Raw genomic sequence first — 27,055 nt, forward strand, 5'->3', positions numbered from 1 at the left:
AGTTCTTATTAGTTGTTTTTCCAGGTGGCACCCTCCCCCCCTCCCCCCATCCCATCTTGCCAAACACAGTCCACCCACAAACCGAAACAATCATCCCTTCCCCCGTGCCAGTTGCTTCTTCTCGCACCGGCTTCCTCAACCTCTCCCGGCAACCATCCGTGGCTCATATTTCAAATTGTTTTAACACCTTTATTTTTTCAAATGTCATGTAAAAGCAATGAATCATACAGGTACACACTTAGGAACCGGTAGTATCGCACATGCACATGCAGGTACATGTGGTGAGATAGTAAAAGAACAGGACCGTCATAGTTTTTTGCTCAAAGTGATTTTCTTGTGAGTGTAGTCTGAATTAAACTTGGTTACATATCGCGTGGGTGTATGGGGAAACAGCTGCGCCAGCACTGCAGTTTTGCTGTCAGTGTGTACGCGGTATGTTTTGAAAAGCACCGTATATGTGGGAGGGCACGACTGGAAGGAATATGGTACGCCCTGAGAAGAGGGAGGGGAAAACACCGGCGAGAAAGTATGAGAAAAAGAAACCGGGTTCATTTGAAGCCTCGAACTAAGATGTTTTCAAGCGGGCCGTCAGACAAACACTGTGATTCAGCTCCCGCATATCGTTCAGGAGTGCAATCGCATCACGGAAAAGCTTTTAAAATCCGTCAAGGCATGTGAAAGATATTTACGACTTTGTACACATCAGTAATCTAATACTGTATGGCTGTCAGTTGTTAGATAGATACATAGATGGTCTCAAGTTACAGAGCGTTTTCACACCTTGCAGTGTCAAAGCGCTTTACAATAGATGGCGTTCACCCATACACACACACACACACACTCTAGCCTATATTTGTATTGTTTGAAATCTAGGGGTGGAAAAAGATTAAAATCTCATATGGAAAACAAAAGCATAATTTGTAAAGTTTTGATTTATCGTTTGATTTTATAATGTTAAAAAATAAAAATAGCCCCAAAGCCGATAGGCTCTTCGGGAACGCTCATGTCGCACTCCACGCTTCTTCTCTCTTTATACGTTTTTATTTCTTCGTGTTTCATTGTGTTTGTGCTGGTCTTTGTGACAGATAAAAACCTAATATAGTAGCTCACAATGGAACAGATAGATAAAAACCTGTGTTACCTTTAGAAATTGTGTTGGGTCTCCATTTGGCAGAAAGGTTAAATAGACAAAAATGAAAGCTGAGCTAAACAAGGTGTTTTCTTTTTCCAGCACACCTGTGGCTTTTTTTTTTTTCCCGAGCTGTCGTTTCTCAGTGGGATAAGAAAAACTTTTCTTTGCTCTGGTGTGATGAAAGAGGGAGTTTCCTCTTTTTCCTGTTCTGCTATTTTAACCCCTCACAGTTCTACCCGACGATTAAAAAAAAATGTTTTTTAAAAATCAGCTCGCATCGCTTTATAGCTGAAAGCTGTCGTGAGGTCGATTGCGCTCAAAGTTTACGTCGTCGCTGTCGGATTGATGACACTTGTTTGCTTTTTCCTCTCGCTCACAGGTGGCGATATCGCGCACGCCCTCTGACACATGGATCCCAACGGGAGGCCGACGGACTGAGGAAAACCGTCGGGGTTGCAGCGATCCAGACGCGCATCCGAACGGAGACGAGGGCAGTGGGCCGTCTGCGGTTGTTCCCCAGATACTCTGCAGCTGCGTCGGAGACAGCCAGCGCTCCTCAGCTGCCTCGGGACATAAAGCAGACAGCAAGATAAGGGGGTTCGTCCTACGTCTCTCTGCCCGGCTGATGAATTGAGACTGGAGTAATGCTAAGGCTTCTCTGGCCTCGGATTAGTCCCCTGGGGCTGCTTCTGTGGAGGGAAGGTTGATACCCCCAGCTGGATCTTCCGCTGTCACCGTCCTGCATGGCTGTCATTAGTGGATAATGAGCTGCCGCAGCTCCAAAAGAAGCTGAGTCGCCTGTGGAGAGAGGAAGAACCTCACAGCTGTTATTAAGAGGCCCCGAGATCTCGGAAAAGGAATTCTATGCCTCTGTGAGAGGGACGCATCTTTAAAAACTTTTTGGCTGAAGGCGTGGAAAGATTTGGCTGCTGGAAATCAGCTCTTCTCAGGTGCCGATTGACCGTGATGGAGATCCAGTGTTCGATCGTACCCTTTGCTGTCTGACGGAGTCGAGACGCTTCTTTTGGATATTTATATCGTTTCATCTTGCTCTTCCTATGCCTTGACAGACTTGTTTTGAATACTGTACACTATGGCGGCAGCCTACCGCATCGTGGTGAGCAGTGTCAGCTGTTACAACAGTGTTGTGGTGGACCGCCGCACTCACTCCCATGCTGTACATTACTGCTCCGGGCCGTGCGGCGCGCTGACCCAGGGACTTGACTGTACAATTGCGCATCACGGCACGTGTTCTGAGCTGCTCGTTGCACCGGACCCTGCGTTCGTGGATTCAAACGCTCCCTCCGTACACTCCAGGAATATCATCAATCAACATCTTCCAAACCATGTTGTCGCTCTTGAGAGGACAGGAAGCACTGGTAATTTGTCTTTCGGGGAGGACGGCCCAATATGGCGGGGTAAAAAGGTCCCCGGCGGCGGCGGTGGCGGTGGCGGGGGATCAATTGGGACTCTGACCTCCTCTAACAGTCTTAAGGACATCACTGAAGAGGCCATCAACCTGGCCAGCGGTAAGCTAAAGGAGTTTTCTTTCGATAAGCTGCGGCTCTCGTCCTCGAGCCACGTCACCTTCAGGAAAGGCCGCAAAGTCCGTCCCGACTCTTTCAGCCGACGCTCCACCGACCTTGAGATCATTTATGGTCACTTCAGCTCCAACGTCACCATGAACGGATCAACTAATGGCATGACAAATGGCACGGCCGCTCCCAATGATGAGAACCTGCCTCCATTTGTGCAAGGGAAAGCCATGTCGATGGAGGAGACCAAGCTCAAGGGGAATTCAGCTTCTTTGCCGGGCATTACAAAAGTGGGTGCCGGTTTGACGGGCAGCTTATCGGGCATCGGAAGCGGATCGTTGGACACAAGTCTAAACACCGTGGCTTCCCTGTACCGGAACACCCTGGGAGAAGAGAACATGATCGCTCGCCTCCTAGAGAAGACATGGAATGAGGTGGGTACCAGGGGGGCGGGCGGGGAGGACATCCGCGCCTGCCTCGACATCTTGCTCAAATGCTCCGAAGACCTGAAAAAATGCACCGACATCATAAAACAGTGCATTCGGCGCAAAGCCGGCGGAGGACCCGAGGACGGAGGGGCCAGTCCCGACAGCGTGTACCGGGCAGTGATGACCCGGCTGAGCTCTTATCTGAAGAGACTGCCTCTGGAGCTGGAAGGGTTCGGGGGCTTAGGAGGCAGCGGTCAGGGTGGGCAAGCTACACCCGGGAGTGGGCACAGTGATCTGGTGGAGCTGGTGAACAGTCTGCACTCCCTCCAGCAAGGACCGTTCTCTCCAATATTTGGCAGTGAGCAACCTCCACGCTACGAGGACGTGGTGCAGTCACCTCCCATCCCGAAGACTCTTCCTCATTCTGCGCCTTCTACTCCTTCCTCTTCAGTGTCTTCGTTGAAGTCAGATGCTATCCATAATGTACCCATCCAAAGCTCCACGGCCAGGATAACCCCTCTTACCAATGGACTCCAGCATTCGCATCCGTCTTCGGTTTCACAACATACACTCTCTCCGCCCTCCGTCATCTCCTCTACATCACCCTCTTCACCGACACACTCTCCTTCCCGTCTCCGAACCTCCCCGACTACAATTTACGCACACACACCTCCGGCCTCGCCCATGGAGGCTCTCTATATAGAAGAGGAGGACGCCGATGTGGTCAAGCTGCCTGAACAGCAGACGCACATGCCAGCCAGAGGAGTCCCGTCCCACAATAAAAACGGAACCGTTCCGAGTCAACACATGTTCCTGTCCCAACCACGCACTCTGCAAAACTCCTCAAATTCTTTCGTAGCCAGCTCCGACCACAGCTCCGCAAGGCCTTTGGCGCAGAAGGTGGTCTCGCATAGGGACGATGACATCGACAAGCTTCTCATGGACTTGGAGAATCTGTCTCAGAGTATGAGCCACCCCAGGAACACCGAGCCTCCTCTTCCGGCCAAGACCAGAAAGAGAGACGGGATCGTATCCAGTGAAGCCCATACTCAGTCCACGATACCCCAGTTTCAAGGCCCAAAGCTAGCTAGCAATCTAGTTATGAACGGGCCGATCTCTAGGGCACCTCCAGCAACTCCCCAGGGAGAAGACCGTGACGCTCCGGTGGGAGAGGAGGAGGATGGAGCTCTGCTACTGAGAATCTTGGAAAGCATTGAGAGTTTTGCCCAGGAACTTGTGGATTCCGGGGCAGGAAGCACAGGGAGTGCAGAGAGGAACAGCGGAAAGGAAAGGGAGGTGATGAGGCTCCTGCAGGACACACTTGCCACTGCCGGAAGAGCTGATTCTCCCTTAGAGAGCAACAACGCATTAACTGCTCCCGCCGACCCAGCTGTCCTCGTAGAAGCAGTTCCCGCCGTTCCACCGAAACGTTCAGTGTCACCCACGCCGCCGACAGCATCTACACTGACGCACGCGTCTGCCGTGACCCAAAATGCGTGCCTCCCTACATCCACGCTTCAAACCGCACCCGACGCCGCGCCCGTTTCTTTGCCCGAACCCGAGCCCGCAGCTGATGGCGCCGATGACATTTCGGACGCCTCCCCAGATGTGACCGCGCCGAAATCCACCCCGACGGCCGCGGCGCCCGAACCCGCGACTTCGCATCCTGCCGAAACTACATCCGTGGCCGAACCCGAGGCCGCAGCTGCCGTTCTCAGCCCAAGTCCTGTCACCGACAAGGATGCTATAAATACTACTTGTGACTCTCTAGATTTCCGAGAGACAGGATCAACCCTCCTCATCCAGCAGATCCCGGAGGTGATCAGGGTGAGTGAAATGCAAGCGACCTCGCATTTAAAATGACTTAGAAATCTATCTTCTGCTAACTGCTTATGTACATAGCAGAGCAGAGAAAAGCACCTCTCAACCTCTCTCTCACACACACACACACCCGTGCACACACTCTTCTTCTCTAAGGATTGGCATAACCTCAGCTTTAAACCGGGATGTCAATTATTAATTGTACTTCATGGAAAAAAAAATATCATCCGTACTTCTCTCCCTGGCCTGCGGGTGTTTTCAATACAGTGAGATACAAAACCACAGTCACCATAATACGTGTGAGAGAAGATTTTTTTGTTTTTTTTTTCTTTCCGCGTATTCCTTCGGATTTGATTTGCAGTTTTGCACCGTTTTACAAACTGCGTGATGATAAATATTGGTTCAGGATGATAAAATACGAAAGGTGGATTTGTAACTAAGCCTCTTTATAATGCATTGTCATAATGTAGCGGCATTCGAATTAAAACTGAAACCAAGAGACGGGCTTTTTGACGGGATTATACCGAGGGCGAAAAAAAAAAAAATGACAACAAACCATCTATGAAGCTTGTGATATTTGTCATTTCAAACGCCCAGCCTGGGATTCTAGCGCCGTGACCCGAAAATTATTGTCATTGTAACCGATGTGCTGTGATGAGCTGCACAGTAGTCATTAGCTGTCAATGGCTTCTGGATGTGAAAAAGAAGGGTCTGAATCATGGAGCTGTGTGTGTGTGTGTGTATATATGTGTGTGTGTGTGTGTGTCGTCAGTAAGGGAGCTTGTCTCATCTTTTCTTTGACATGCAGAGTCAACATTTTTTTTACAGGGGGAGGTTGGGGTCAAGATTTAGTAATGACTTTGTGAATGAAAGGCAAACACACATTTCAACAAAAAGAGACGACCAAATGAATCCTGCCAATTTCTCCCCCTTTTCTTGCCTCTCGCCATTCCAATGTTTTTCTCTTGCTAATTTGTTTATTTTCTTCTGCGCCTCCCCCTTTCTCCTCGACGCTCTCCAACAACTGCTCATGTGTGTTTATTTACTGAGCTGTGAAACCTTATGCCCTGCTGATATTTAGGGCACCTATTTATGAGGTTACCATGGTTTCTGCCACCGTCAGAGAAGAACAGCCAGCACCCAAACACATCATTACACAATCTCAATCCATCTCTCCGCTCTCTGTCAAGCTGTCATTCATCCGTCTCGTTTTTGATTCCACATCCACCTTGACTTTAGGATCTCTTGCCATCCCGGCGTCTGTCAATATTTCCTTTTTTTTGTATTTCCTTCCCTCTTTCAATCCTCTTTGTTTCCTTCATTCACCTTCACCCAAGGCCCAAAGAGTTTGTGTATATTGACCGCTACCTCTTTTCCTGCTCTATGATTGGCCGGGTTATTTTCGGGAGTGTTGAGTAACCGTTGTTGCTGTGTGGAGGGCAATGAAATGCAATTGGAGCACAGCGTTCGAGTGGGGAGACAGGCAGATGAAGTGGGGTCGGGTGTGTTGGCCGTCTGTTGGCACCCCGAGTGTTAACTGTATCATTACCCTCCAACCTCCTCCACCCCTGGCAGATCTAGGTGTGAGGGAGACCTAAATACATCCACCCCTCTGTACTATGGAATCCTGCTAACCGACTCTCTGTCGCCACAGTGTAAATGGACCTGCATGTGTTTGTTCGTGTGTGTGCATGTGTGTGTGTGTGGTTCTGTAATTCTATTATGTATCCAGTCTTTCTTGCACAATGCTCCACGTATGTGTCTTTATCCCTACACATGCATGCATATATATATATATGCATAGATATTAAAAGCATTAGTGTATTTGCATTAAGTGTATGCAATCGTGCGTGTGTGTGTGTGTGTGTGTGTGTTGGCCTGAGGGTAAATTGACCCAGTGCTACTGTGGGTCACAGCTGAGTTTGAGAATAGCTCTCTGACACCCAGTACTGACTCTGACACTCTGGGAATTATGCTAATATTCTCCGGTGCCAATCCCGCCCCTCCGCCGCTGTTGCACATTAAACTGCCAATCATCTTGCAAACAAGGCAAACCCCCCCCTGCGCTTCACATAAGTGAGTAAATGCCCTTGCACTCTAATTCACAACTTTCACACTTCACCTTGCTGATTTTAACTGTCTTTCGCTTGGCAGAGGAGATATACTAACCGTCCTGGTCGTCAGTGTTTCTGCGCGTACGTATGTATGCGTTGTCGATTCAGCCGCTTACAACGTAACGCAGGGCTTTCTGCAGCTGTCAGAACAGACCCATTAATCTCCATGGAGACATAGCGGCCAGCTGATATAAATCTGAGGTGAAGCCGCTGTAGCCGAACTCAGCAGGGGTGTGTGAGAGTGGAGCCGACTAAATTTGTTGCACAGTGCGATGTTGGGTGCGTTTAAGATTAATGGTTTTTTAAGTTATGATGGGTTCTTCTTTCTGTCCTCCTTTTATTGGGAAATACAAGAAGAGTCATATGAGAGCTGTATTTGGCCGGCGCCTTTTTTTTTTTTTTCGGATGGAGCTTCGACTCAACCCTTGGTGACATGATGTACTGACACACACACAGTCGTGGATGTTTCTGCCGCCGCCGTTCCAGTTTCTTAATTAAGCCGTCACTTATGCTTCAAGTGTTATTGCCATCTGCTGTGGGTCTTTTGCAAGGTTAGAATAGTGTCGCCTGGTTTAGGCTTGTAACAGGGTGTGTAGCGAGGAAAACAAACTCGCCAGAGTTGGCCTCGCGAGCGAGAATGCGCAGCGTTAAGCTGTCGAGTTTGGTCTCAATGCCTGTGATGCTCTCTTGCTTTACCAAAGATTCACTTCCCTTTTCGCCCATTCTTGAAATGAGCTCTTGAGATGAGGGACTCGGGTGACTCGGCCGCTCTCAAACGTCACACGGAGACGCCGAGTCAAAGGGTGGATGCATATGGATGCGTCCACTATGTGCAGATAAGTTTCGACATAGAAGACCTCAGTGTCAGAGTAAAAGTTTAAAAAAAAAAAACATATTTCACTCATTCATTCATTACCTACCGTCATTTCCAGACTACGAGCTGCTACTTTTTTCACATTCTTTGAACACTGCGGCTTTAACAACAATGCGGCTAATTAAGATAAGATAAGATAAGATAAGATAAGATAAGATAAGATAAGATAAGAACAACTTTATTAATCCCGAAGGAAAGCAAGTGATAAAACTATAAGTGTCTTAGTAACAAGTGAGGTAAGGAGTGCACAATAGTATGATAAAAGGAAAAATTGTAGTGTAGCTGTTATGAAATGAAATATTGCACAGTTCTGAATATTGCACAGCGAAATGAAATATTGCACAGTTTTTGTGTTTTTTTAGGTTAAAGTAATTTATTGATTTTTTTAAGCTAACCAGCTTCATGCCGCCAAAACATTTAGCCTCGTCACATCGGACCAATGAAATACTGAGGCCGTTCTATCACAATGGGAGGTACTGGTAAGCCCATGGCACATCCAGGTTTCTATCAGAAGAAACATACGTTGTGCAGGAAATAAGTGGTTTATAAGTCCTACAGTTCACAGATGTGGTCTGCTTTAAGATTGGTTCTGTTGACCTGGGTGTTGTCCTTTAGCAGTCGGTTCCTCATTGCCACGATTACATCTGATGTGAGAAAAGATGCGTAAAGCCAAGTTGCATTGTTGATTTGTGCAACCCTGTTGGCAAAATCTTGAGTTCTGAATATGTTGTGAGACGTTGCTAACAATAAAAGCCGTAATTGTTGCGATGTGTTTGGAGATGTTGTAGGTGCCGGAACTGATGCAGCTGACAATTGCTGTGGAACGCGGCTCCATCCTTGAGAAGTCTTGGTATTCCATGTATGCACTTCATGTAGTCCATGTACTGTAATATGCGGACTATAAGCCGCTACTTTTTTTCGCACGCTTTGAACGCTGCGGCTTAAGCAACGTTGCGGCTAAATTATTTTTTTTTTCGGCCTGACAAGCTTCTTTTCACCAAAACATTTAGCCTCGTCACATCGGACCAATTGATTTACCATGAAATTCCGAGGCTGTTCAATTCCGGCACCGACGAAGACGACTTTAACGGTTTTAGTGCGCAGGAGGAAGATGAAAATAGCGATCAGCTGGAGTAGGACAAAGTGGGGCTAGAAAATGGATGGATGGACTTTTCCCTGTGTTAATCATTATTGATATTTTTCAACAGCCTCGTTACAGGCACTGTTCATAAAAAAGCATTTCGAGTCCGTGTTTGTGGTTGTTACCGGTATGTATTTAATTAAAAGTGAAAAAACAATGTTTCTGTGTAAATATCTCATGTTACAACGTGGACACCTGCGGCTTATTGGCAAGTGCAGCCTATATTTGTACACATGTATTTATTCGGTTGTTTTTATCCGGTGCAGTTTATATTCAGGTGCGCTCAATAGTCCGGAAAATATAGTATGATACTTTTCCCGTAGCTGTCATTGGTGGAGAGGACGGCTACATCCTGAGCCAGGTGTCGGTCGATCACAGGGTCACATATAGAGACGTACAACACATATAGAGTCATACAACACATATAAAGACGTACAACCTTTCACCCACTCATCCAGGCTCTAGTCATCTCTACTGCAACTTCGTCCTTGCTGGTGCCCCAGCGGTGGCCATTAGGCCTCTGGAGCTTATTCAGAAAGCGGCAGCCCGCCTGCTGTTCAACCGTCCCAAATTATACCACACAACTCCCCTTCTTATGTCCCTTCACTGGCTCCTGGTTGCCGCCCGCATCAAGTTCCAGACCCTGGCGATCGCCTACCGGGCAGCGAATGGGACAGCCCTGTTATATCTTCAGGATATGGTCAAGCCACATGTTCCTACCCGTCCCCTCCGATCTGCCACCTCTGGGTGACCGTTACCCCATCACTCAGAGCCCCCGGCTTCCGATCGAATTGGTCTTCTCAGTCTCGGCTCCTCGGTGGTGGAACAAACTCCCGGAAAAAGGTCGGAACAGTGGGGTCTCTGCCCATCATCCGCCGTGAGCTGAAAACGTACCTTTTCACTAAGCACTACCCTACTAATCGCACTTAGCCCCCCCCCCAAAAAAAACAAAAAAATGAAGAAATTAACATATGTATGTATATGGTTTTGAGATGGCTATTTGGTGGAGTGGTGACTTCTGAATAACAACTACTGGTACTTTGGATTCAGTTATTGAATTGCAATTTTTGTAAGTCGCTTTGGATAAAAGCGTCTGCTAAATGACTGTAATGTGATTCACGCGTCATACAGTTACATACAACCATTCACTCTCTTGTTGACATGGTAACCAATAACATAGTATGAAGAGTCTGGGACTTCATTTCCATTTGAGAGCAGTTCAAGATATTTCAGTTTGTTGTTGAGGGAGAACGAAGGGTTCCTTAATCTGAATTTTCCAGCATTTATTTTCGCCAGTGGAAGACGGTGAACTGTTGACCCCTTCAGCCTTTAAGCTTCGACAAAGGATGGAAGGAAGGAGATAAAGAGGAACTTGGAGATGGAAAGGAAAAAAAACAGGAAGGCTGGAAGGCGGGACAAATTAATGTCCGTCAGAACCAGCGGGGGGAGAAGATTTTTGTTTCGTGACAGGTTGATTTAGAGAGGCGATTCGTTCGTGAGGAGCCCGAGAAGAACAGAAATAGAAAAAGCACAGATCCTGACATAAAGAGAGAGAGAGGCATTTTTGCTGTGGGGAATGTTGGGGGGGTTCGACAGTGTACAGTTGTTGTCTCTGGTTCCTCTGAGATGACATCATTCCTCAGCTGCTTCCACAGGAAATAATGTCACAGCAGGATCTCTAGCCAAGCGGGGAAAGACGCCGCGCTCCGACCGAGGTGCGCGGACACACAGACGAATGCGTTCATTTCAAAGCGATCGATGCACCGAGCGACGCATTCAGCGAGCTCCCGGAGAGGAGCCCCTGTTGCCATGCCTGCCTGTTTATCACCCTGCTCTTTGACACCCGCTGGTGATAAAGGGAAACTTTCCCCGTGTTGAATCTCCTTTTTAATCATTGTCGGTCCATTTTTTTTTTCTTTTTTTTTTTACATTTTCTTTTCACTTCCCCTTCATAATAACTGGACTGAGAGCCCGCAGCAAATGTTACATCATCCAGTGGACTTCCCCCGACTCAGGGGATGTTGCACAAGCTGCAAACTGCGCTCCAGCGCCCAAAAGACAATACAAGTGTGATGGCTTTCAATGTTCGGCAAGTGTTTTTCTTGAGGGAGTTGGACCGTGAATGCAATGCGGGGAAATGCACGCAGTACCAGAGGTGGTTCTTCCTGAATTGATAAATGCAGCTCGCTGGTAAATGAAGCCAAAATAATGTTTGAGCTCAAATTATAGCCTACCTCATTCTTGAAACCCCTTTTGCCAAGTGCTGCCGAATCCCTGACTTTTTGGACTTTTGAATTCCATGCTTCATTATAAATTTCATATTAAACTGGCCCAATTTACGATTAAAAGGGGTCATTTTTGTGAGATTTACCAATTTACAGAGACGCCTTTCACAATGAACGCCCAGAAAAAGAGACCGTTTTGGGCAGCGTTCATCATGTTAAAATTACGCAGCCCGATTGCAATGTGAATCTTCAAAGCTTCAAAGGACCCGAGGACTTGAATTATATATTTTTGTTGTCCAAACACTTCTCTGACCGGGAGATCCTTTTGGTTTCACCTGTTTTGATAGGAAAAAAAGCATTGCTCTTAGGTTGTTATAGGGTTTTAGCCTTTGTGTCTTTTGCAGCAACGATCTTTAAAAACGTCATCAGACCATTAAATACTTCTATAGCCCATACAGGCCTTCACAGGCCTTCAAATTCTCAGACTACGCAGATTATAATTTTTTTTTTCGAAGAAAGTGACATCATAACGCACCCCTCCCAGTTCAGACTGGGATGTCGTCCAACTGCTGTTGGTGTTCAGTTTGCTCTGCTCGGAATGTGCACGCTTGCAAAGATACTTCTGAATGCACATATGGAAACCTGTTCCACGCAAGTTATAAATCACAAGTGTGAAACTTGTTGCCGGTAACTCGGCGGCCCTCCCTATGTGTTTCCACGGAAACCGTCAAAGCGTTTGCAAAAGCAGAAGTTAAGTGTCGGGACTCCCCCACGGCACCCCGAAGTGATTTGATTGTCTGATTACTGAGAAACATGGTTCCGGAGGGGGGGATCAAATGTAGCGTGTATGTTTTGTTTCTTTCAGACCCCTGGCCGTACAGATGTGGGTGTGGCTGCGTGCGTGTGTGTGTTTGTTTCCACTCGTTGTCTCGATTGGCGCGGACTCTGAAAGTTTGCCAATGTTCCAGAACACCACCCCGTGTTAAGCTCCCGATACCCTTCCCACCTCATCATCTGAACTCACCCTTCCTCCAGCTCCACCCGACCTGGATGTGTTTAAATTCTCCGAAAATTGCTTCGGTGCCAAACCGCACCAAAAATCCAGCTAATCATGTCCGTATTTAATCTCAAAATTATTTGTATGCGTCATAGCCATCTCATTGTCATTTCTACTTTTAAATCATCATATTAAACTGATAAGCAAAAACCGTCGTCACCACACGGGCTACTCGGCACTCGGGACGTTTTTGCGTCTCCGAAGAGAAGCTGGCCTGCGGAGTCAGTCAAAAGAATCAGAATTGCTTTAATCGCCAAGTAATTTTACAATTATAAGGAATGTGCTTTGGTTTGCGGTGTTAAATAGACAACATGTAACAAGCAATAAGTAAATTAAGAGTGAAATCAACACGATTGTGGTTTGTGGTGCAAAGTGGCAAGTTGTGCAGAGTAGTTTAAGTAGAGTTGCAGTTGAGACAGTGTCAGCGGGGGTCTGGGATCTTACTGACGAGGCAGACTGCCGATGGGAAGAAACTGTTTTTGCGGCGGGTAGTTTGGATCCTGATGGACCGATGGTTCGAACCGTCTATGTCCTGGGTGAGAGGGGTCACCCAGGATCTTGCCTGCGCGCCTGCAGATCCCGGAGGCGTCCGGGTCCTGTAGAGAAGGTAGATTGCAACCAATCACCCTCTCTGCAGAGCGGATGGTACGCTGCAGTCTGGCCTTGTCTCTGGCCGTGGCGGCGGCGATGGTGTCTGAGGAGGTGAGGATGGACTTGATGATGGTGGTGTAGACGCGCGCCATCATCGTCTCTGGCAGGGTTAAATGGGTTAAACAGCCTCAGGAAGCTCTGAGCTTTGCGGCAGAGGATGTTCGGCGTCCGTCAGAGGGAAATTCACATTTAGGGAATAACTGATGGGACGTTTTCGCTGCGTTGCCAGGCGGACGGCTGCTACCCTCTAGTGACTGTCTGGTCTTCGCCGTGAGACCCGTCCTGTGTGTTCCTGCGCTTTCCATCCTGCCGGTGTTTGATATGAGTCAGGTTTCTAGCTCCATCTACTGGGTAAAATAAATAACCCATGTTTCATGGTTTAAACCCGGGCTGTGTTTTATACCGTTCGTAACTTTTGGTCTTCTATAAGAAAGTACAGGAAGAATAGCCATTCCTCTTTTAGGAAGGAAATGATGATGTGAAATTAATTCTGTCTTTGCTGTTTTTAAACAAAGGGAGGAAACCAGAGGTGTTTGACCTGCAGTTACCTGCCGGGTCTTCGGAGCGTCACAGAACCGGCCTTCGCCAAAATCCCCCGTCACTCTAGCCAATTTAGGATTAGCTCACTTATTTCAAGCCCTGAAATAGCCACGGGAAAGCAATGCTAAGCTTTCCCAGATTGTAATGTGTGTAAATATATAAAGCCCAGCTACATCATGAGGATGTGGTGTTTGTTATTGTGAGGCGTTACTCAGCGCCGCCGCTGCTCCCAGCAGGGAAGGTGATTCACTGTGCAATTGCTTTTGATATGTAACCCCCACGACGTCCCAGAAACGATCCGTCACAGCCAAAAAGCGCAGAGATGTTGTCATCAGAGTGACACCTCAAATACATATTTGATATGAAATTACACATTTCTTTTTGTTTACTCATGAAAGGTATTGAGTCCACCTGCAGTAAAACTGCATTTTTGAGTTGCATAAATTTCCGATGAGGTTAATAATTATTGAATCACATTGTCTACAGTTTTTATTATCTTCATTAATAAGTAGGGCCTAAATATCTCATTGATCAAAATATTAATATTTCACTTAATAGGCTGGGATTGGAGAATTCAAAATAGCAGTTGGTTAATTTAAAAGGGAACGATGAAACAAGAGATCATAATTTTCTGGCTGGATGTTTTTTTTTTTTATTCTGCACTTTGTTTCTTTATTTTTATTGATTTTTTTTTTCTTTTTTATGACATTTTTTTGTGAATTTGCATTTCATCTGCTTATTCAGTAACGTGATCAAATCGGGCGTTTAAAAGTTTAAAAAGTCTAGCCAGGTTAACAATTTTAGAAATCTTTTTTGACACAGTTATTTGAGCATGGCTTAAAATTACCGTAATTCGTAGGGGATTTAAATTTTCCATTGTGTTTGCGCGTGTGATCGGTGATCACACGTTTCTGGAGAGGAAGTAAGACTGGGAATGAAGAATAGAGGCATAATTTGAAAGACATTTCCTGCTGTTGGCACGGTAACCTTTGGTGTATTATACCTACCCTTCAATCCAGGAAAAGAGTTATCACCATGGTGATGGTATTTGGCATGTTTTTTTTTTTTTAAAGGGAGCTTGTGTACAATCACACACTCTGAGTGAGGGAGGGTCTAGTGTTTGTCCCATTAGGCATGTGGTTTTGACAAGAACTGTTGCAAATAACATCACATAAAAAATAACAAGACAGATATGCATAATACACATGTTACTATTTTACAGGTTGTCTCACTAGAGTTTGATTTGCTTAAAAAAAATCAATCATTGAAAAATTAGCTTTTCCACTCAACCTCCTGGATCTCAGCATGGTCGGGGGAACGGGAAAGAAAATGAATGTTATAAAATTCAGAAGTATTTTCTTTTTTAACGGTGAGTTTTCGGTAAATATGCATCGGAGTGGATTTTTTTTTACATTAAAAAAAAAGCATCATGACAAGTGTGCTCTCTGGATGTATGGCCAGCCAAACTCAATATTTTTTTTATCAGCTTGTAATCTTCCCATTATCGTTATGTCATCAGACCACTTAGACTCCCAAGTTCTCCGAGCGAGATGCTCTGTTGAGTGATGTATCCAAGCGGCGTTGTCTTTTCAACAAAATAAAACAATCCCCGCATCTTGAAATATTCACAATTTGGATTAAAAGACAAAAAAAAAAAAAGAAGAGGACAGGACTTGCCGCTAATGCCATTTAAGCCAAACATTAATTCCAGTAGCCAGTATATGTCCAGTAAATCCCCAGATAACAACTCAATTATATCATCAGCGAGTGTGTTGTCATGTTTGCAACCATATATTCACAAAGTCTGCCCGGTGCCTGGGGCTGAAATACACATGGAATCGGTTGCTAAAAATACACAGATAATTTTACACACAGCAGAGTGACTCTTTCATAAAGCAGCTGTGTGTGTGTGTGTGTGTGTGTGTGTGTGTTTAGGAAGTTGTTATGTTCACACTATTTAGCTTCCCCGAAACACTGCAAGAAGGAGTTCCTGTTAACTGGATCCACTGGGGGATGCTCGCACACTCACATCTGTTCACACGGACCAAATACCAGGATGAATTAGAAGCATGTATCAATGCTTGTACGGTAATTACATCTTTAAAAAGAGCTTGTGCGCATATCCCATGTGTGTGTAACAGTTGGATAAAGGCAGCAGTTGTTGTTGGACAGCTGATCTTCTAGCCGCGCTCCCGCTTGCCTTCACATCACACATCGAGTTGATCGATACACCGATGCCTGCTGACTCAACTGTTCCTGGAGCGGCGGTGGTGTTTTGAGAAGAGGAAAACACCCCTCAACTGACACGCTGACAAACACACACACACCTGTCGGTCGGACCCTTCGTGCGCTTTCGCCCTCATCTCATCACACTTCCTGCTCTTGTCTGTGTGTCATCTCTTCAACGCTGTCATTTTCTCATTGACAATTTCCCATGAAAACTAAAAATTCAGTCGTTATTCATGGATAAAAATCAATTTTTTCAAAGTGCATCGAAATCCAGCAAGAGAATTACATCAGAATACTAACGATAATTGTGATCATATTGAATATGGTAGTTTCCACAACTGTTAAGATTATGGAATATGTTATAGGACACAAAGAAAAGGCAGGCCGGGATCAACGGAGACTTCATTCTTTGTGAAGTGCACGAACCTGCTAACCTTGAATATCTCCGAAGATATAATTCTAAATTGATTGGATAGTTAAAACCCCAGGCCGTGGTATGAATAAAGATATAAACCGCTGAGAGCCGTCGTCATTGGTCGAAAGCTTTTAATGATGCAAAGTTTATGATGCGGCAGCGGCCGTGAAGCGGCCGTCCGAGGTGATGTCCCGTGTGACTCTGAGAGGGCGAGAGGGTCTTACACGCGTCTCTAAAAAAAAAAAAAAAAGAACAACAGAAGGCCGAGTCCCGCCGAAAGCATTATTTTTAATAAATTCAGACTTCGTGGATTAGCATGGCCGCTGTCTGACCTCTCAATGAGTCCCTCATGGTGTAAACACTTCTGGCTGTTTCCCGCGTCGGCTCAATCCGACCGCAGCTACGCTATTTCCCGCTCTGCTTTGGAACATCTCACGGTCTCCAAAGAGTCGGAGAATGTCGTCATCGAAACCAGTAGATTTTTTCGCTAATTTCAATGAATTGCCGACTCAGATGGCGCCTATTTCAAAGGGTGGAATGAAGGTTAACGCGCGAAAAATGGCTGGGTTATAGATGCCTCAAAAGAGCAGGGTTACACCGACTGTCAGTCAGCCAGGAAAAGAGCACGCAGCTGCCCGATGGCATCTGTTTTGGCTCCTTTTACACGCACACACTCACACTTTGCACATACTTGTAAACATACACGCACATATATTTATATATATTTCTTTATTCTGAGATTGATAATCCACCTCGCGCACCTCCGTTTTTCACCTGATATATCCGATCCGTCTACTGAGAGTAATTCAAGGCTAAGTGTGCTTAGAAGGACAACCGGGAAAGTTGGGATCAAGCCAGCAATCCGGAGATTAGTGGACGACCCGCTGTATTTCCACAGAGTGCGAGGGAGAGGAGGGGCAGGTGATTTTGCACCCCGCAGCCATGGTGCTCATTTTGCCGATGACTTTGCACAAACGGGTCGGTTTATGCTGTTCTCCCTGCAGCATGTAGGCAGGAAGCGGTCAGAAGAAGAAAAGAATACATGTGTGTTTGTGTCGGGGATCGGTATGCAACCTTGGCCTCGGCACAGAGGCCGGCTGTTCCAAAGAATTCACCGGGACTTCCAGAGAGCTGAGACACAGGTTACCCCAAAGCCCAAGGTTATCCACTTATTTATTAGAATAATGCTCCCAAATGCAAGACACACAGGGTAATTTGCCAGCTTGAGTGATGTATGATTATTTCTATTTATTTGTCTGTCTGTCTGTCTGTCTGTCTGTCTGTCTATCTGTCTATCTGTCTATCTGTCTATCTATCTGTCTATCTATCTATCTGTCTATCTATCTATCTATCTATCTATCTATCTATCTATCTATCTATCTATCTATCTATCTATCTATCTATCTATCTATCTATCTATCTATCTATCTATCTATTTTTAACTCTCAAAAATAGTGATGCTGGCAAAGAGAATTCCATGTTGACATAGTGAAATCCATAATCAAATTTTGCTGTGCGCAAAGCAAAACGTCAGCAGGAGGATCCAAAAAAAATACCTGAGCAACACTCAGGTCGAGGAGATACTGGAAAGCATTCCAGTCTTTTCTAAATATACAGTACATGCACATATTTTTATTACTCGTTTAGAGTGCGACAGTGAACGGGCAAATTGCTCTCCTTTGTTCCCCTTTTAAAGATTTAAGACAAAAGACACAAAGACCATTGAGTTTTATCTTTTTGTTTTATGAGTTACATTAGTCACGGAGTCCAGCGTAGCAGCAGTGGGCAAAGAGAAAGAGTCCACTCAAATACGAATGCACCAGTGGAAACCGTTAACTTTAACTGTGAGAGACTGTGGGGCTCTTTTTCTTTGACCAGTGAGCAAATGCTGATATATATATATATATGTGTGTATATCAGAATCAGGAATATATATATAGCAAACATTTGGTACAGTGTCTTCTTTCTTAGATGTATTATAGATGGATAGGATTAAAATATATTGAACTTCTAAGTCCACATGGAGGGGTCCTCTCACCCAGTGCTATATCAGCACTAATGCTGGTACACGGGCCATTTTTGGGTCTCTCGGCAGATGGGGGTGTTTTTTTCAGGCTGAACGATTCAGGATTTGTGAAATTGAGAGCGCTCATTGTGATATTCAAGAGTTAACTAAATCATCAGTCAGTAGTCTAAAGTATTTTCATTAAAATGGCACGCCTGCCAAATAATAATAATAATGATAATACATACGATTTGTATAGCAAATATACCGAATGTAAAGGTTCAAGCGGGAGAGACTGCACAGATTTGAGTTTTCTTGCGTTTCTTTCTTTTGACATTTGAGGCTCATCTAATCTTTTCTTGAGTTTGTTTTCACACCTGCCTCTTCAAGTCGGCTTTAAGTCATTTAAAGACTCATTTTCCATCTAAATGCAATTTCCTTACTTCTCCTTCTGCAGAAATAGTTATAGTGGTAGGAGTACAGTGGTAGACTAGCTATTTTATTATTATTCTAAAAAAGCAAGAATCCTGATCACTGCTTTCTGTAAGAAGATGCAAGTTTCTGTCTTAGGGGAAATTCCTTTACATCTGTAATAAGATCTTGCAGAATTAAAGTATGTCATGGGTTGGACCTGTTTGCCAACACTATCACGTTGTTCCAGTAAACCTCTGCTAAAATCAAGAGCACAGGCACAAGTGCCATGTGGAGCTAGTTAGATTTAGCCCTTTTAGCACAAGATGATATTCTTTTTGCTCATAACTTACTGTTAAACCATTTGTCCGTCTGTTACGAGCATCCCCTGGCGAATGTCATTTGTTTGATCTAAAACTCATAGTAGCCAGGCATGGCGCCTACTACCCCTTCAGCTCAAGACTCTTGAAATGTCTCCACTTCCTCATCCCGCCCGTTCACGTCAAAACAGTTACCCGAACTTCCTGTCTGCTGTAAAATTATCCCCAAATCCCGTTGATGCCTCCTGCCGGCTAACGTTCGGCGAAAGGGGCGTCTGCCGTGGGGTCGGATCTTGAAAAACGCCATGCATAAGCAACAAGTCTGAGACCCTCCCCGCCCCCACTTAACCACTCGGCACTGCCGGTTTGCTGTGCATGCGCTTGTGTGTGTGTGTGTGTGTGTGTGTGTGTGTGTTGCAAGTCGCCGGCATTGGCTCATGTTTCTCAGTGCAGTTTGTCAGAGCCCAGCTTGGAACAGTAGGCAACCGTTAGACTACTCCAAAACGATATCTGTGGCCGTCGGGTTGGAAAAAAAAATCCGAAGGTTTTGCACTCTAGAGAGAAGCTGCCGTTTGGGATTTGGATTGACCAAATCCGGTTCCGGACCCCCGGCCTGCACGGCGGCACGGGACTCTTGAGGAATCCCTTCTTGAAACTGACACGGCTGGATTACTTTTGGAAAGGACACCGCTCGTCAATTCAAGGGGGTTTTGAGGGATTACCAAAAGACGCATGCTGGATATTATTCTGCCACCCTGTGCTTTTTATTTTTTTTTTATAAATTTATCGTCCGGTTGATATTTTGGCTGCCTTCATTCTCGAACTCTGGGTTCAGTTGCCGGGTGAACCGGTTCATCTGTAGGCGCCGTCCCAGTAGCCGCACCTGTGGCTGTGTTTGGTGGGGGGTTAAGTGTCTCGGCCCCCACCATGATGATCAAGGAGACGTCGTTACGCCGGGACCCAGATCTAAGGGGGGAGCTGGCCTTTCTGGCCAGGGGGTGTGACTTTGTCCTCCCGTCACGGTTCAAGAAAAGACTCAAGTCCTTCCAGCAGCAACAGGTCAGTTGGTGCAGCGAGCACGGTGAAAAGGGGGATCTTTGAACATGACGGGAACGACGTAAACGTCGGGAAAAGGCCTTTTCGTTCATTTGCCCTCGCACACACACAAAGGTTGCACGCAAGCGATTAACATGATATAGTAAATGCATCTCTCTTGTCTTATACACACAAACCGACATACCGGGGACGACAAGCTATTCTGAGACGGATACCAGGGGGGTATTAATAGGACGTGCAGGAATAGAATGATTAAATGAATGCTGTGAGAGAGAAAGGGGAGGGGGAGATTCGCCCCAGCTGTCCTGCTCAATACACCCTGTAAGAACGGCCTTTAGGAGGACACACACCGGGGAGGTCCTGCTGGAGCAGGCTGGAGGACGACCAAGAGTCAATTCTCTTAATTGAAAATAAACAACAGCGATATGATATCGCAATGACAAGGTTCTGGAAATGATTTGCCGGACGACTTTGAGAAAAATGTCTGATCGCAATATCGCGGCTGACTGAATAGTGGCATGCAAATTGTGGCAGAACAGCGTATGGTATTTTTATTTGATTCAATGTGAATCGCGCGGAAAGGGACACCAACTGATCAGCCGCTCTGGCTTATAATAAACACGCAATGTCTGAAATGCAATTCATAATCTTCTCTACAGAATCAGCTTAAATCGTTGTCTGTTTGTCATCACTTGTTTTTGATATACCCATATATACATTCATATTGCAAAAAAACAAGCTACTCATCCGGTTCCAAATGCCGTGTTCCTCCAGGTGCAGTGCAAACCGGAGAAGAAACCGGGCACGCCTCCTCCCGCCCCGGCCTTGGCCACCGTCACAACCTCTCCCACACCGCGCTCACCTAGCCCTCCTCCCGCTCCGGTCATAGTCGCCCCCCCTCCTCCTGCCGTCAACATTCCCAGGTTCTACTACCCCCGTGGGCTCCCTGCCCTGGGTCCTGCCACCAACCTTGACACAGTCATCGCTGCCATCGAAACAGCCTTCAGTGAGTTCGAGGAGGAGAAGGCTGATATTTATGAAATGGGCAAGATCGCAAAGGTAAGCGGTTTAATCACCAACAGTGGGTTTGAATGGCTGTCAATACTGATTTGGTTCAAATCAACAATAACAGATTATATTAGGGCAGCACAGTGGTGCGGGGATTAGCATTTTTTTTTTTTGCCTGAGAGTGATTCAAGTGCAGTAATTCTGCATGGGTTTCCTCTTGGTTCTCCCTTTTTACTCCAAAAACATGCAGTAGGTTCATTGGAGACCCTAAATTGCCAAGATGTGTGAATGAGGGGGTGAATTGTTTCATGTCTGTATATGTGGCCCTGTGCACGATTCGCGGTCCAGGGTGAAACCTGCTTCTCGCCCAGTGGCATCCGGTGTAGGCTCCAGCATCCCCGCAACCCGGAGTAGGATACGTGGTAGAAAATGAATGAATGAATGAATGAATGAATGAATGAACCAATCAATCAATTGATGGTAGATTTATAAAACCAATTCCTGAATTTGAGATGTAGCGCATGGCTGAATTTCTCAAGGCACTGAGTTTCTTTAATTAAAGCCATACATTACAGTAACATATATTGCAGATGGTCTTCGTTAGTATTTTATTGATAATATGTGTTTCACATTTAATTGATATTTGCCATGGCAGAGCTGTCTTTCAGACACACTGCATATTAATAAGTCTAATGTCAATAAGGTTGAAACATTCAACATCCTTAAATGCGGGATGTCGTGTACTTGTGATACAATGAGACTTAACGCCGCTCAGTATCAGCATCAGCTCAATGTTTATGGATCAGGAGTTCTCTGAACTTAACGTTACTTTTATTTCAGACATGTGGGTGTCCACTGTACTGGAAGGCCCCTATGTTCTATGCAGCGGCTGGCGAGAGGACAGGTTTTGTCTCTGTTCACTCCTTCATCGCTACCTGGAGGAAGTAAGGCAGGCCAGATATTAATGTCATTGCCAGTATAACAGCCCAACTCAGGTTATGATATTAACCATTTCTTCAAAAATCCCTCTCCTTTCCTTTCCTGTTCTATCCTATTTTACACTATCCCATCCTACACTATTTTATCGTATCATAACCTACACCATCCTATCCTACACTCTCCTATCCTTTCACGACCTACATCATCCTATCCTATCCTACATTATCCTACATTGTCCTATCCTACACTTTCCTATCCTATCCTATCTATCCTATCCTATCCTACACTTTCCTATCCTATCCTATCCTATCCTGTCCTAAACTATTCTATCCTACACTGTCCTATCGTACACTATCCTGTCCTATCCTACATTGTCCTATCCCATCCTACACTATTCTATCCAATAATAACCTACCCCATCCCATCCCACACTATCCTATCCTCGCTCCAGGTTGTTACATAGTTGCCACGATGATGCTTCAAGGTTCACCTACTTGTTAGCAAAACCTGGCTGCAACTACCTGGAGCAGGAGGACTTCATTCCTCTACTGCAGGTAAATGACACATTAAGAATTACAGATATAATTGTTCTTGTTTTTTTAGCATATTAAATTCAATTTAGCAAACTTCTAAAAAGCATATATGAGCTACTGGTACTTTTGGACGTAAGTACTTTTTGAAATCTGGAAAACCCATTGTTTTTGTTTCTAAAGGACATAGTGGATACCCACCCGGGGCTCACGTTCCTGAAGGATGCACCTGAATTTCATTCCCGATACATCACCACGGTAAATGGAAAAAAGATTACTAAATAAAAGACGCTGTATTTTAATTTTGATTACCAGCACTGCTTTTAATAAACCGCATAATAGATATAATGTAGCCAGTGCTTTTCTTCTGTTCGGGAGATACCATGAGAATAAGTTGGGAAAAATGTTCATCTTTGAGGACCCATGTGTCAGTGTTTTGCATTATTTTATTAGTCCTGTTTCTGATTCATCACTAAAGGGCACGGATTTTTTTAAAATATTTGCTTCAATACAATGAATTCGGCAGATTGTGAAAATGCAATATAAGCTTCACCCAAATTAAAATATATAAGAGGACGGGAAAAATAGATTTCAAACATTTAAAAAAAAAAAATCTTCAAAAAACTTGAATGATATCCCATCATCTAAGTGTATTGAGGAGTCCTCCACTTAGGTGAAACTGGTTGTCGGGCTCTCTAGTAACTTGAGCAGCATAGTGGCTGCGCATGCAAGTGTGCATGTGTTTGGTGCCGGCCTATGGAGCAGGTGATCTGCAGCAAGTGCTGCACGCTCGGGTTATTTTTCTGTGGAAGTGCATGGATACAGAGTGGGTTGTGCTCACCGGCGTTGGAATCTTTCATGGAAACACTGGTGCCCCCTGCAGGCTGCCAGCTGCACAGGCCATGCCCATATTAAGACACTTCCTTTACTGTCGGCAAGCTGACACTCTACTGTATGAGACATTAGCAACCCTGAGTGGTGCTTGTACCAGGAAATGGCTGGTAATCTGATCTTTTCTAAGCTGTAGGCTTGTGTTACTCAGAGCCAAGGACCCACTTGTTTCCACCGTGTGTGAAAAGTCCATCTGAGAAGGATTGTAATGTCTAAACATTACACTGGTTTAATAAGTACATAATGGGACTGATACACTTTGTGGATTTATCTTCCCGGCACATCGCATGTTTGTGATATGTGGGAATAAATACAGTGACAGCCATTATTCATTTCAATATATTTTTATCTGTAATTTTTCTCCCAGGTTATCCAGCGGATATACTACGTTGTGAATCGTTCGTGGACGGGCCGTATATCTATGACAGAGCTACGGAGGAGCAACTTCCTGCAGACCCTGGCCCTCCTGGAAGAGGAGGACGACATCAACCAAATCACAGATTACTTCTCTTACGAACACTTCTATGTCATTTACTGCAAATTCTGGGAGCTGGACAGCGATCACGATCTGTACATTGACCACAAAGACCTTGCCAGATACAACGATCACGGTACGAAAACCTCGAAAAGCAGCCGCCGCACACAAGACGTGGAAATTTGGAAGACCTTAGTGAGGACCTGTTAGCCCTTAAACATGTAATCGGATGCTTCTTACCATCTCATATCCTTCACTAAGCGCAAAAAATCAGTTGAAGGAAAATGCCGTATTAAAATATTTATTATTAATAATTATTATTATTGTACGTTCAGTCACTGATACATTCAGATCAGGCTTATCCCGTATTCAGGGTCATGCGGTGGCGAGAGGCAGGGGTCGCCGGTCGATCACAGGGGGTTGCGTAGAGGGATACAACCATTCGCTCTCTCATTCACAACTCTGGACGATTTAGGGTGTCCGATGAACCTACTGCCGATGAACGAGGGAAACCCACACTGGGGAAAAAGATGCAAACTCCACGCAGAGAGGTCCCCTGACCGCATCGAACCAGGGAACTTCTAGCTATGTGGCAGAAGTGCCTGTGTTTCTGTAATTATCATTAGCTTCTCAAAAGATAATATAAAGTGAGGTGAAATAAAATGTAAAAACCCATGTCCGTGACATTAAGTTTGTCTTTTTTGTTTCTGGTTAAAAGTAGTTTAAGGCCAAAATCAGAAGCAGACTTACTTTGGCTTTGGCTTCGGCTTTGGCGTGCTTATTTCCTTATTTTCCATTTGCTAGGCCCCCACTAGCTATTACAAAAACAACAGCTGTTTGTCCTCCCATCCAACACGTTCATGCTGTGTTACGTGAGATGCGTTACGCCACTAACTGTCGAGGACCACTTTGCCAAAGTTTTTATTCACAAGGGATTGTGTGTTTACGGGTTTATGAGAGTATCTGTTTGTGTATTTAAGCGACATCACATTGGGTTATTTTTCTCATTTTCTCCTCTGACAGCATCCTCCAACAGAATCATCGAGAGATTGTTTTCAGGGGCTGTTACTCGGTAAGTGGAAACACACACAAACAAACACAGGAGAGCCGGTTACTTTGCCACCATCGCCATATCGGAATGGCTCTTTCCCTTATATTTCCAGGGGAAACGCTGTGCAGAGAGAAGGCAGGATGAGCTACGCTGAGTTTGTCTGGTTCCTCATATCTGAGGAAGACAAGAAGAATCTCACCAGGTAACACGTAGTGGCGAGTTTCCATCGGCAAGATTAGAAAAAAAATCCTGGATGATATACATTTATGTATTTTCTATTTGCAATGTGTGCATTTGCGTTCCTCTCTCCAGTATAGAGTATTGGTTCCGCTGCATGGATATAGATGGCGACGGCGTTCTGTCCATGTTTGAGTTGGAGTATTTCTATGAAGAACAGTGTGAGAGAATGGAACGGATGGGCATCGAACCTCTGCCCTTCCAGGATTTGCTCTGCCAGATGCTTGACTTGGTCAAACCTGAAAGCTCAGGTAAGCGTCATCAACAGGTTGTTCATATGAAATCTTCCGTTAAACGGCGGCGCCTCAGTTGGCAGAACGAGACGCCAAGTTACTCCGTATGACCTGGTTAGCGCCTTGCACAGCAGCTTTGCCGCCATCAACAACCCTGGTTTCTTCTTCAGGTAAGATCAGCCTTGGCGATTTGAAGCGCTGCAGGATGGCCCACATATTCTTTGACACCTTCTTCAACCTGGAGAAATACCTGGACCACGAGCAGAGAGACCCATTTGCGGTGCAAAAGGTAGGAATCAAAGTTGTTCAACCCCTAGAATACGAGGATTCCCCAGCCTATCGATCGATCGATCGATCTATCGGGTAACTCTTACAGTAGGGTATCAGCGTTCACGAGATGATTGTCAAATAAGACAAATCCAGCCCTGTTTGGATTCAGTTTTACACTCCCCTCCCTTTCGCTTTGTTTTCTTCCACGAAGTGTGTTTGAAATGAACTTTTTTCCGTCGTGCTCCAGGATGTCGACAGCGAAGGCCCAGAGCCGTCGGACTGGGATAAATACGCCTCGGAGGAGTATGAGATTTTGGTGGCTGAAGAGACCGCGAACGAACAGCTGCACGAGGGGTACGTCGCACATGCAAATGCCGAACACACACGCCTTCGTGCATTTTCAGAACCGAAAGGCATCGGCGTCTAACTTGTGCGCTCGCATCCGCTTCTCTCCAGCTCCTTTGACGACGACTATGAATCCGAAGAGTTTCAAGTCCACGGAGAGATCGGAAACAAAATGGACAAGCTGGTCATATCGGACCTGTCCGCGTGAAGATGACTGGCCCGGAAAATTCCCGGGGCCTCTTTTTGGAAAACAGGAACCGAGAGATAGAAAAGTCACTCGGGACGGACGCGGCGGAAACCTGAGATGGAGTCAAAGACAGAGAGATGAGGAAAGAAGGATTCTGTCGACCGTCTGCCGGTGATTCTTTTTGGGCAAAAGGACTCGTCGGGGTTCATGTGTGCGTGGCCGTAAAACCAGTACTCTGTGTTCGCCGCAATAATGCATCTGTATTCCCTCAACATAAAAAGTTGCCTCCTGGTCTTTACTTCGTCAGAAAGAACGAGACTCCGTTGGGATGAGGCTCTTGAAGGATCGACCGTCCACGATAAAATGAATGTAATCGCCGCCGTGAATTTCCTACTGACAATTCCGCTCCGAGACAATCAACATGAAGTGTTGCCGCATTGCTGAAGCGGATTAACGGTTTGCCGCAGAGACGGACGGATGCTTGTCACCGGCGATATTACGGGACGCGCGAAACCAGATCGTCATCAGAAACCTGCCGCCCGTGCAACAGCGTCAAGAGCTCTCTTGCAACAGCATCCCTCTGTGGCCGGTCTGAGCCGCTGCACGCTTCTGCCGTCCCGCAGCCGGGCCGCCGCACATAACCGCCGTCTAACCTTTTCACGAAGGACTTCGATTCAACGCAGCGCCCGAGCCGCTCTATTCTTAGTGCGGCATTATCAACCCCCCGCCGTCCCCCAGCCCTGCCACCTCCACCTCATGTGTAAACCCTGGAAAAAGTCCAGGGTGGGAACGGGTTGTAATGTTCCAGCCAGCTCACCTCTGGGTTAATTCCCCACCAGGTCACCATGACACATGTAGCAATGCATGTCGACCGTCATTTCAAACTCTCTGGTAGAGTTGTGAGTACTCCGCGGACGCACACAAGAATGGCGATT

The 27,055-nt window shown here is 45.7% G+C and overlaps 1 protein-coding gene across 1 annotated transcript; it reads left to right on the forward strand.

The window, feature by feature from the left end:
- The first annotated feature begins 1,816 nt into the window (after positions 1–1,816).
- On the forward strand, positions 1,817–26,400 carry ppp2r3a (protein phosphatase 2, regulatory subunit B'', alpha). Its single transcript, XM_086156339.1, has 12 exons — positions 1,817–4,922; positions 20,729–21,013; positions 21,803–21,906; positions 22,353–22,455; positions 22,615–22,689; positions 23,690–23,933; positions 24,821–24,869; positions 24,961–25,050; positions 25,161–25,336; positions 25,489–25,607; positions 25,836–25,942; positions 26,045–26,400. Exons 1-12 carry the CDS (start codon positions 2,226–2,228, stop codon positions 26,139–26,141), a joined length of 4,146 nt encoding a protein of 1,381 aa, XP_086012465.1. The 5' UTR covers positions 1,817–2,225; the 3' UTR covers positions 26,142–26,400.
- Positions 26,401–27,055: the final 655 nt, after the last annotated feature.

Source organism: Fistularia commersonii, chromosome 1, assembly GCF_037954325.1.
Source record: "Fistularia commersonii isolate RoL2024-O1a breed Wild chromosome 1, RoL_Fcom_v1.0, whole genome shotgun sequence".
NCBI classification, from domain to species: Eukaryota; Metazoa; Chordata; class Actinopteri; order Syngnathiformes; family Fistulariidae; genus Fistularia; species Fistularia commersonii.